The sequence below is a fragment of the Condylura cristata genome, unplaced genomic scaffold (assembly GCF_000260355.1).
Source record: "Condylura cristata isolate star-nosed mole 26May11 unplaced genomic scaffold, ConCri1.0 scaffold00022, whole genome shotgun sequence".
NCBI classification, from domain to species: domain Eukaryota; kingdom Metazoa; phylum Chordata; class Mammalia; order Eulipotyphla; family Talpidae; genus Condylura; species Condylura cristata.
Window position 1 is genome coordinate 19,421,260 of NW_004567123.1, and position 11,572 is coordinate 19,432,831.

At 37.7% G+C, this 11,572-nt stretch overlaps 1 protein-coding gene across 3 annotated transcripts in view; it reads right to left on the reverse strand.

The window, feature by feature from the left end:
• Nucleotides 1-11,572, reverse strand: part of CBFA2T2 (core-binding factor, runt domain, alpha subunit 2; translocated to, 2) — a 92,778-nt gene that overhangs the window by 26,609 nt on the left and 54,597 nt on the right. For all 3 annotated transcript variants that reach the window (XM_012728400.1, XM_012728399.1, XM_004687278.2), the window contains exon 2: nt 2,059-2,202. In XM_012728400.1, the coding sequence (XP_012583854.1) occupies nt 2,059-2,202 (144 nt within the window). The remainder of the gene's footprint in view (nt 1-2,058; nt 2,203-11,572) is intronic.

Below are 11,572 nucleotides of genomic sequence, written 5' to 3' on the forward strand. Positions count from 1 at the left end.
GTACTTTGTCAATATGCCTGTTCTGCTCCCCACTCTGTCTCTGGTGAATCCTCTCACCCACCACACCTCTGGCCTGTACTCCAGTTCTGTAAGCATAAATAAATAAACCTTAAAAAAAAAATTACTAAAGCTACTGGACAACAACCTCAGAAATACAGAGTAGCTGCAAAGTGTCTGCCATTTCTTTGTGTTCATAAAAAGTCAACTATTGGAGTTTTGAAGGTTTATATTTAAAGCTTTTTAAAAAGTCTGCTGGGATATCCAACTTTTTTTTATTCATACTGGTTCAAGCTACTGCAGTGGCTAGTTACTCAATTTACTCATATTAATATTTTATCCCACCTGCTTTTATCATTCTCTATTTTTTCCTCAACATTTGACAATACATGATAACCATTTACTCTAAAATATTTCCTAAAAATTTTTTTAATCCTAGTCATATTACAGCAACAAGCTATGAAGTGAGATCAGCTGAGATCAATCAGAACTCTAATATTTTTTATGTGTAACATTGTTTTACCTTATCATTGGGAAAAGGCAGTATTAGTTTACTTTATCTTTGAGTAAGAAAGGAACCCAAAGACTCACCAGAGACGGAGTGGGGGAGACAAAGTGGGGAGCAGAACAGGAATATCAACTGAAACACACTGCTGAGAGGAGCAGTATGTGAGACAGGAGAGGTCTGCTGCGTCATGCGTGCGTCAGCTCCCTCACTGGGGATCGAACCCAAGCCACAGTGGCTGGCAATAGCTTGATAGCACTGAGACTTTAACCCCTGTGCCATCAGGGAGGCCCTAGTTACTCAATTTTATGTTTTGGGAGAATAATAAAGCTTCTATTGAAGTTATACCTCTTAGTTTCTCTTGCAAGTTGATAAATACACAAAACACAAAGGTTTGAGCAAAAAATAGTAAGTTTGTGTAACAAGGTTTAAATAAGAAAATGCATATAGTACCCAGTAATGCTCTGACACTTTGTGGGCCTCACAAAGAACAAGTATCTTCTGCTTTATGAGGCGAAATATCTGCAAGAGAGGCAATATAAACTGGGGATTGCATGAATGGAAAGGCAAAAGAAGTCAAGCTGAAATGTAAACATATGCACTTATGTATGTTTGAAAGTTTAGATTTTACATTGAGTTTTTTTCTTTTTTAAAGTATATACATAGGATTGAAACTGCTCAGTTACAATGTTGTGGAAATTTAGCTTTAATAGATACTGACATTTCCTCATACTCAGTGTACAAATGTTCAATGGACAAAGAAAAGGTCTGTAAGATACAGAAAGTGGTGGTTATCCGCAAGGCAAGGAGAGAGGCCTCAATGTGCCAACACCTTGATTTTGGACTTTCAGCTCCAGGATATGTAAAATAAATTTCTGCTATTTAGCCCACTTAGTTTGTGGCACTCTGTTATTATGTTAACAGTCTAATACAATAATCAATCATCTCTCTTTCTTGTAAACAGTCTAACCAAGGGAGTTCTAGTACTTTTCTAAAGGTAGTTCAGTAATTTTATGAAAATTATTGTGAATTCTATAAGTAAATGTAATAAATTATTGTTTTGGAACCAAAGAAGTTAAAATAGCTACCTACCAGCCAAACAAGTCATTTAGACCACTAAATTTCCAAGTACTTACTTTAGCTAAATACTATCCACTTTTTCAAAGATTTATTTATTTAAGCATACAAGAACTGGGGTATACAGACTAGAAGTGTGGGGGGTGAGAGGATTCACCAGACACAGAGTGGGGAGCAGAACAGACGCTGCTGAGGGGAGCAGTGAGCAAGACAGGAGAGGTCTGCAGAGCCATGTGGGTCACTTCCCTGGCCGGGGATCTAACTCATGCTGCAGTGACTGTGAAGAGCTTCGTAGTGCTGCACTTTAACCCCTACTGATAGCTAAGTACTATTCTTAGCAATTTGTAAAAGTAAAAATTATCCAGATATACATGATCTGGAATATACTAACTACTGTATATAGAAGGCTTAATGGCAATCAGTCACTTAGATCCAAATACCAATTTGAACCACAAATCCAAGTAATTAAGAGGTCTTACATGCTGTAGGAGTAAATGACACTGGTCTTGGTCCTCCAGGATTTATTGGTGGAAGGGGTGGCATGGTGGGAGGTGAGGATCTGGACTGTATCTTCACTTCCACAGGCGATCCAGGCATTGCTGGCACCCTTTTCTCAGGACCAACTGTAAAGAATAAAAGGAATGGAAATCAGAGATTTCTATAACACAATAAAACAGTACCAATAATTTGAAATGCCAACGCATTTTACTAGAGAATTAAGAAGTCAAGAAGGTGCTTAGTATAATGGTGGTGTGGTGGTCCCCACAACAAATGCCTATTTCTTAAACCTTTAAGATGTGTTTTCTTGGAAAAAGGGTCTGAAGGTGTAATTAAATAAAGAATCTTGAGAGGAGGAGATCATCATTTTTATCTGGTTGGCTTTAAATCTAATATGAATAGTGCTCTTATAAGAGGAGAGACCCATGACACATATACAGAGGGAAGACCTTTATATAAAGACCAAACAACATCAGGTAAAGGTGGAGGCAGGGTTGAAGCGAGGCCACGTAGAAAAGGAATATCAAGAATTGATCATCAGCAACCAACAGAAAAACAGGAGCTAGGAGAAGGGTATCAAATAGTTTCTTTCTCTGAGGTTCTAAGAAGGAATCAAGCCTGTGACTCATTCTTTCATTCACTCACTCATTTTGCTGACAAACAGCTTAGTTTTTTTTATGACAATACCGGAAAACTAAAACAAGTTAAGGGATGACATGAACTGAAAGTTAACAATAAGGATAAGGGCTGAGATAGGAAAAAAACAGGTAATAAATTCAGTTTATCTCCACTGCATTAAATTCTTAACTTCTCCTAATAACTGGATCACATTAAGAGTGGGAAGAGGGCCCTCTCTGGTGGCGTAGCGGGTTAGGGCACTGCACTAAGAAGATTAAGCCACTTCCTCATGAGTTCGATCCCCGCCTGCCCCGGAGGAGGGGAGGTCCACATGGCGTGGCAGACCTCTCCTGACCAGCCCGCTGCTCTCCTCAGCAGTGTACTTCCTTGATCTGCCTGTTCTGCTTCCCCACTCTGTCCCTCGTGAATCCTTTCACCCTCCACATCTCTGGCCTGTACCCCAGTTCTGTATGAATAAATAAATAAATCTTAAAAAAAAAAGAAAAAAGAAAAAGAGTGGGAAGAGCTAATGTGGGCCTATCTAGCTTAGTAGGCATGAACTGCAAGGCACGGAAATAGAATCATAACCAGCTGTACATGAATGACTAGGAATGATAAAGTACCATATATTTTTTTTAATGTTCAATTAGTCCAAGTGGGAAAAAAAAAGTGGAGTCAATATTGCTGATATCAGGTACATGTTATTTATGATGCATAGTGTTTAAAAAGATGTAGGCCATCCCTGGTGGCACAATGGGTTAGGACGCAGTACTGCAAGCTGGCAGCAGGTGCTTCGGTGAGGGTTTGATCCCCAGCCCCAGAGGTGACCAAATGGTGTGGCAGACCTCTCCTGACTCGCCCGCTGCTCCCCTCATCAGTGTGCTTCGTTGATCTGCCTATTCTGCTCCCCACTCTGTCTCTGGTGAAGTCTCTCACCGCCCCTGCACCTCTGACCTGTACCCCAGTTCTGTATAAATAAATAAAATCTTTAAAAAAAAAAAAAGATGAGAAGTAGAGAGATTAACTCTAAACTAAGCATAGACTACTTTACCTGCAGAGACAATGCTTAATAAGCAGCTATTTTATAAGTCTAGACAGCAATGAATTCTAGAAGAGAAATCAGATAGATAAAAACTTCATGACATTGAAATTAAATCTGAGCTTACTTGAACAAAACTTGATTTTGAGAAATAATATATAAGAAGTTATTTTTCCCATAGATACTTGCTATACACTTGGTAATAGAATCAGGACTAACATAATCACCATTAAGTTGAGCTATGATCTTCTTATTAGTGAAAAGTTTTTCACTTAAGTACCATATCTCCAATAACCACTGAGTTAAATTTAAGCCCAAGAAATTGATACCAAAGGTTCCAATCAAAGTTTCTTTCAGCAAGATTACCTATAAACACCATACCATGGGCACCCATGGTATTGGCAACTAGGCTCATCTTTGTAAATTAAAGGGGCACCTCCTAATAAGAAAAATAACCCAAATATTAATTTTATATTTCAGCTTACAGTGACATTTTGGGAACAGATATAATGAATACAGAGTCAGTCAAGGAAGCAATGCCCGTAAGTTACAAATCCCTTGATAAAAATGTGCAGTCACTGAAAGTCACAAGGCTAACATTCTGCCAGACCTTCTCATCTCTCTGTCTAGGACATTTTCTTTGTGAAATGGATGGTTGTCCTGTCTGATTAGTGGACTAATGAGCTGGTGCATTTTGCCTTTTCCTTCCTGACAGTATTTTCTCGGTGCCCTTCAGTGAACAGTTGACATGTTTCCAGTTCTTCCATCTGGGGCCCAGCTTTCTGGAGGATGGGGGGAGATGGGAAGGAAGGAACTGACAGTTGTCTCGCACAGTTATGTGTTGTGTGTAGTGTGCAACAACCTAGAGGGAGCCTTTCTTCAAACCACCTGCCTTTACAGCAAGGGCGCCAAAGGCCTGAGGAGGGCTTAGCAGTGAAATGTGTTTTAACATTCAGGATTTGGCAGAATAAAAGAATTCAGAACAGCCCAAGTACAGAACACTGAACTACGTACCAACTGAAAGCTGAGATAATGGGCAAAACCCAGTCATCAGAGCCCATTTACAGATTAAATCTACTCTTGTTCATTACTCACAACATGTCTCAAGCAGTAACATTTTCCAGTAGAGAAAGTATAGGTATGAAGACTGAGACACTTGATGTGAGTCTTCTTTCTGTAACATGAATTTTATTAAATCACCGTACTTTACTAGCTTGTATTTTCAGCACATGTAAAATGAGAGATAAGAAGATATAATAAAATCTACTTAGCAGGAAAGATGTAAGGATAAAAGATAATGCCTAGACTAGTACTAGGTGTAAAGAAGATGCTTGATAAACAATAATAAAGATCAAAGAACAATAAAAAAGATCTAGTGTTAAGTTCAAGATTTACCATTTAAGCCATGCGACCAAATCCAAGCTAATATTAGCAATGGTTTCCCATAAAAATGGGTCTACAGTAAATAAATTTTTTAAAAAAATATTTACTTTTTCATGCACACAAGAACTGGGGGTACAGGTCAGAGGTGGGGGTTGAGAGATTCCACCAGAGACAGAGTGGGCGGCAGAGCAGGCAGAACAACTGAAATACTCTACTGAGAGGAACAAGAGAGACAGGAGAGGTCTGCTGTTCCATGTGAGTCAGTTCCCAGGGATCAAACTCATGCTGCAGTGCCTGCAGATAGCCTCACAGTTCTGCACTCTAGTCTCTTGCACCACCAGGGAGGAACCTATTATGAATAATTCACCTAAATTCAGAAATATTGCATGGAATGATGTAAGAGTTAACAAGCTGCAAAAGCAACAAGTTCAGTGTAATCTTATTGGAGGCTGGGTGGCAAATGTACTTCATGAAATGGAGAGATCTATCCAAACCGTTTACAACTTGGTAAGCTGAAGCAGTTGCTCTGACAATGGATAAGGGATATGTTTCAAAGTAGTCACCTAACATTCTGTTTAGTGTCTGTAACATGCCTTTATATCATGTTAGGATAACTTCATTTCTGAATCTTTGTAAAACTGATCCTTTCAAAGAAACAACCAAATCTTAAGCTTTTTTCAACTACAGAGAACTTAAGTTCAAGGAGAAGCACTTACTTACTTTCTCTCAAGTATGAGTTCAGTCTATAAACACTTGCTAGGACAAAACACCACTGTATGAACAATGGTGGGAAATAAAAAGAATCTTTACTTTTTTTTTTTTTTTTAAGATTTATTTATGCACACAGAAATGGGGTACAGCCATAGGTCCAGGGATGGTGAGAGGATTCACCAGAAACAGAGTGGGGAACAGAACAGGCAGATCGACAAAGTACACTGCTGAGGGGAGCAGCTGGCAAGACAGGAGAGGTCTGCCACGCCATGTGGATCACCCCGGGGCAGGCTTCGAACTTGAAGAAGCGGCCACAGCTTGGCTTAGTTTCACAGTGTAGCACTCCAACCTACTGCACCACAGAGAGCCCAAAATAACCTTTACTTTTGTTTAGAGCCTAATCCAGTGATTCTGATCTACAGCTAGCTAAATGTAGATCTATATGTGAATGAATGGGCACAACCCTGAGTGGGAAAAACTGTCAAACTTGGAAGGATGGAGGGGGAAAGGAAAAGAGGGGAAGAAAGGAAGCCGAAAAGAACTTTATTGTTTTAGGCCTCTAGGTGTTAGCATGTTTGGTCATGCAGCAACACACATGCAAACTTGGTTTTGTTATACTTCTGTTTGGTTTATAATTTCACAGTATGACCTGAACTCCTTAATGTCACAAACTGTTTTTGTAATAGTCTCATAGTATTCCATTACGTGGCTGTACCATAGTTTATTTAAACAATCACCTATTGATGAATAATTGAATTGTTTCCAATTACTAGCAGCTATTTCAAGGCTCTCCATACCCCATGGTACTGACTGTACTAGATTTGCTATGCCTTGGGAAGAGATAAACAAAGACAGGAAGGGTCCTTAGTTAGGGGAAACAGATAAATCCAAATGTGATACAAAGGTAGAGGTGTAACATGTAAGATGGCCAGGGAGGTCATTACATGGCATGAAATAGCTCACTTAGAAAGCTATGTGGACCTAAATAGTACTCCTAAGTTGGAATCAGAACCAAAGGAAACAATCAGGAGAAAGATTTCCCTACCACAGTTTTTCTTTAACTACTACCAAAGATAGTGAAATGTTCTGAATGTAAGCATTTCCAAAATTGACAATTATAATTTACTAAAGACAGAGAAAAGAACATCAAATTTATCACTGTATTTACTGGTTTAAAGGTTGGTTAAAAACAACTATAGGGGCCCTCCCTGGTGGTGGAGTGGGTTGGAATGCTGCACTGAGAAACAAGCCATGGCCGCTTCAGTGCAAGTTGGTGCTCCCCAGCCCCGGAGGTGACCCACATGACCTGGCAGATCTCTCCTGTCTTGCCAGCTGCTCCCCTCAGCAGTGTACTTCGTGATTTGCCTGTTGGTTCCCCACTCTGTCTCTGTTGAATACTCTCACCTCCCGCACCTCTGGCCTGCAGCCCAGTTCTGATAAATGTATGTATGTATGTATAAATAAATAAATAAAATCTCCTAAAAAACACAACTATAAACCAGAGACATTCTCTGGAAGCGGAGAGGGGAAGAGGATCAAAACTGGGGCAGGAAGAATGCATAACTGTGGTGATGGCACATGGGTAAAATGTTGGTGGGAAGTCCATGGGGATTACAACCAAGATGAAAAAAATGTACAAAGTGAAGAATGATCTTACACACACACACACACACACACACACACACTAATATATAAAATATATATATAAATATTAAAAAAGGTAAAGTTTGGTTAAAATAGTTAGGGGCATAGCACCTGTTTAAGGATGAACATTTCCCATCTCTGCAGCTTTGCCTCAAACCTGACAACACATTCAACTTTCTGGCAATATGCAGGTTTCATAAAGACACCTAGGAATAACCATTTACAATTTATGATTCAACAAAAATGGAGTCAAGTAAAAAACCTGTGGAAAATATTTTTTGAATCTTGATGCTTTACCATACACATAATAGGGCTTGAAAAATAAACATTTCCATTCTAATGTTATACATACATTGGAAAATTAATTTATCTAACACATTCCTATAGTTAAGGCATTAGCAATTTTTTTTTTTTGGCAAAAGCAAGATTGTAAATATTTTTGGCATTGTGGGCCATATGGTTGCTGTCTAACTATTCAATTCTGTTGTTGTAACACACGGTATACAATACACGAATGAGCTTGGCTATGTTCCAATAAAACTTTATTTATAAAAAAATAGGCAGTGGGCCACAATGTACTGACCCTTACAATGGCTGACTAAAACCTTGGGGAAATTCTTATGTCTAATTCTTAGTTTATTTCCATGCCTATAAAATCTATTTTATAGCATCCAATGAAGTTGATTAATCTACAAACATTTTTATATTCTTAAAAATGAATATAAAGAGACCTTACTTATTAACCCTCAAGGAAAAAAAAAAGAGCATACAAAAATTTAAGACAGACTACTAATGCACAAAAGAGCTAAGGTCTTTTAAAGATGTGACTATTTATTTGAAGTTTTTCCAAAAAATCAACCTATGAAAAGAACCTGAAATGATAGTGTACCTGTGAAGGATAGCTTATTTTATGATTACAGTAATTTCCTTCTTAGTCACCCCACTTTATCTTCTAATAGTGTCGGATGACCTTAAATAGAAATATCTAAAATATGCAAATAACTTTTTAAAGTTGATAATAGAACAACCAAAATTCCCAAATTTCCTGAAACAATTCCCAAAAGAAGATACACAATGGATAATAAGCACATGAAAAAAAACTTAACACACTAGTCAGTCATCAAAGAAACAAGTCTTTACACACCAAAAAAACCCACATGACTGATATATATGTATCTAGTAACATGGATAAATGTCAAAAGCATCAAACAAAGTTAAAGTGCCAAACACTCAAATAAAATGTATTATCCTATTTATATGAAACTTGAGACAAAACGAGAGACAAAAAGTGATTGCCTGGAACTGATGGGGAAAAACTGACTACAAAGAGGAATATTAGGGGCATGATGATCTTTTATGTCATAGCAGGACAGTTAGGAAGAAAAAATGGCTGTAAGAGAAATGTGGCTTTCTGTACTGAAAGTCAAAAGAATATACTCTTTTATTAGAGTTAACATGGAGGTTCAGCAAGATTTTTAGATAGAAGTCCAATATTAAAAAAAAACTGATTGCATTCTTCTATACAGCAGGCAAACAAATTTCAAAATAGATGAATATACATCAAAAATTATAAACCACAGAGGAATAAACCTAACATAAGCTGTATGAGACCTTTATGAAGAACATAATACTCGTAGATTAAAAGGAGATCTAAATAGAAAGATTGCTCATGCTGTGGATAAGAAGATTCAGCATCACAATATTTTCTTTTCATTTTAACATATAAATTAAATTCAGTCCTCATTAGATACCAGCAAAACTTTTGGTGCAATTTGATTAGAAAATACTAAAAAGTATTTAAGAGTATTATGTTAATTGTACTGCAGAAAGAAAGGACAACTAAATTATGGCATATTCATAAACAAATGAGCCAAAAACAGCTAAAAATAAGAGAGCTAGAGCCCTTCCCGATGGTACACAGCACTATGAAGCTAGCCACAGCCACCTCAGCACAAGTTCGATCCTGGCCTGGGAGCTGGCCCACATGGCACAGCAGACTGCTGTTCACCCACTGCTCCCTTCAGCAGTGTTTTTCAGTACATCTACCTGTTCTGCTCCCCACCCTGTCTCTGGTGAATCCTTGCACCATCCCTCCCACCCACTGCATCTCTGGCCTATAGCCTGGTTCTTGCATGCATAAATAAATACATCTTTAAAAAACAAAACAAAACAAAACAAAAACAGGTAAAGCCAGCCACTGGATTTATTAGAAGAGTGCAGAGTTGAGGTTCAACGACTGATTTCTAGGTACTAAAATTTTAGTGAACATGGAAGACAAAAGAAACTTAAAAAAAAAAAATGGAAAATGAGCAGCCAGAAAGTGTGGAAAAACCAGAAATGAAGCACTTAATCTGCTGTATTTCAAGATTAAATACACATATAGTCACATAGGAGTACCTTCTAGCTGTTTAGGTTATTATAGAAATCAGACCTGTGATTAAGAAAATAACCTTTTAAATCAATTATTTTAAAACTATTTGTCAAATCATGAGCAAGAATTACAAAGGTGAGAATAAACAAACTACCTGTAGTGAAGGATGCAAAAGAATTTAAGAGACTGTGCATAAATCTCACTTCAGAACTTAACTGGGACAGTATATATAGTAAATAAGAAGATGCTTATTTGCAGCAAAAGAAAAGATGAAAAGGACAATTTGACAAAGGGACCAAATTCCAAGCCAGCTGGAGATTTATGTCCTGAAGTAGTCAAAGGTAGGCTATTTTGGAGAAAGAAAAAAATGGAAGGTATGAGTTATGAATTCCTGTTCTGCCAATTTATCAGCTATGGGGCTCTTGACAAGTCACTTCTGTCTGAGCTTTGGTTTTCCTTACCTTCCTTATGGAAGAAAAGGGGGTGGAAGCGTTGAAAGACCCATAAGTAACAACTAAGAAAGGGCTGTTACACTATTCAAGTATAAAATAGATAGCTATCCATCAGAAATGTATTAACAATCATTATGCCATTACATGTTCAAAGCAACTACAGAGTCTCTTCCAATGCTACTGCCTTTAATATTTAAAGACATGTTGTAACTGCCTGCCATCATCAAAACCTTGTTGATAACCTTAATGCAAGTTAAAAGCAGCAATAACACAGCTGACTTGATAATGTAAATAGGGAAAAGTGAAATATGGATGGTTGCTTCCCAGCTCCTGCAAATGTTTATTTGGAATAATATAGTTATCTACTCCAACTGCACACCATCTGTTCCAAGTCTCCACTAAGTTGATATTTCTCACATGAACAGAAATGACTAAAAATTACATTTGATTAACATCTTGCCTTCCCATGGAGGTTACCACTACCCACAATCTAAATCTACTGATTCTCAACCTCCTACCATTGTGCAGCATGCTGTTCTGGCCAAATACCTGCAACTAGAGTCAGCTAACCCAAAGATTTGAGACTGGCAGAGAAGCTATCTCTAGCTTTCTTGGTAAAAAAAAAAAATTATTTATTTTTTTTCTGGAGACAGGAAGAAATTATATCAAAAAGGTCAAAGCTAGTTAACAGCGTTTAAGTATCAAAACCCAGGTCTCTCTGGTTCCATTTACGGAAGCATCTGTGCTATAATTTTGCTGAAAAACAGAGCCTTCTACAACAATACATTAGTATATCCTGACAGGTCAATTCCAAAATATATACCAGTATATCACTTCTTCACCTCTGCTTAGCTCAAGTCACTGTCACCACTCACTCACACCATTGCCTCCTTACTATTCTTTGTTCCTGCTTTTATTCTTGCAACTCCGTTCTACATGTAGAAGCCAAAATGCTAATTTAAAAATATCAAATAAGCCTTGTAACAGACCTATTAGACCCCTCTAATAGTTTTTCATGTCTTAGAATAAACCAAGCTCTTTACCTTGGTTTATATGTAATTATCTATCCCCCCAGTGGTCTGGGGTCCTTTTGCAGGTATGTATGAGTTTCCTATAAAAATATTCTTTGAGAAACACATGTCTTTTGCAGCAACTTGGATGGAGCTGGAAAAGATCATGCTTAGTGAGTTAAGAAAGAAAAAGAAAAATACCGGATGGTTTTGCTCATAGGAGGAGTATAATGGACCAGGCGAGAAAATAATAAGAATAATGAACAG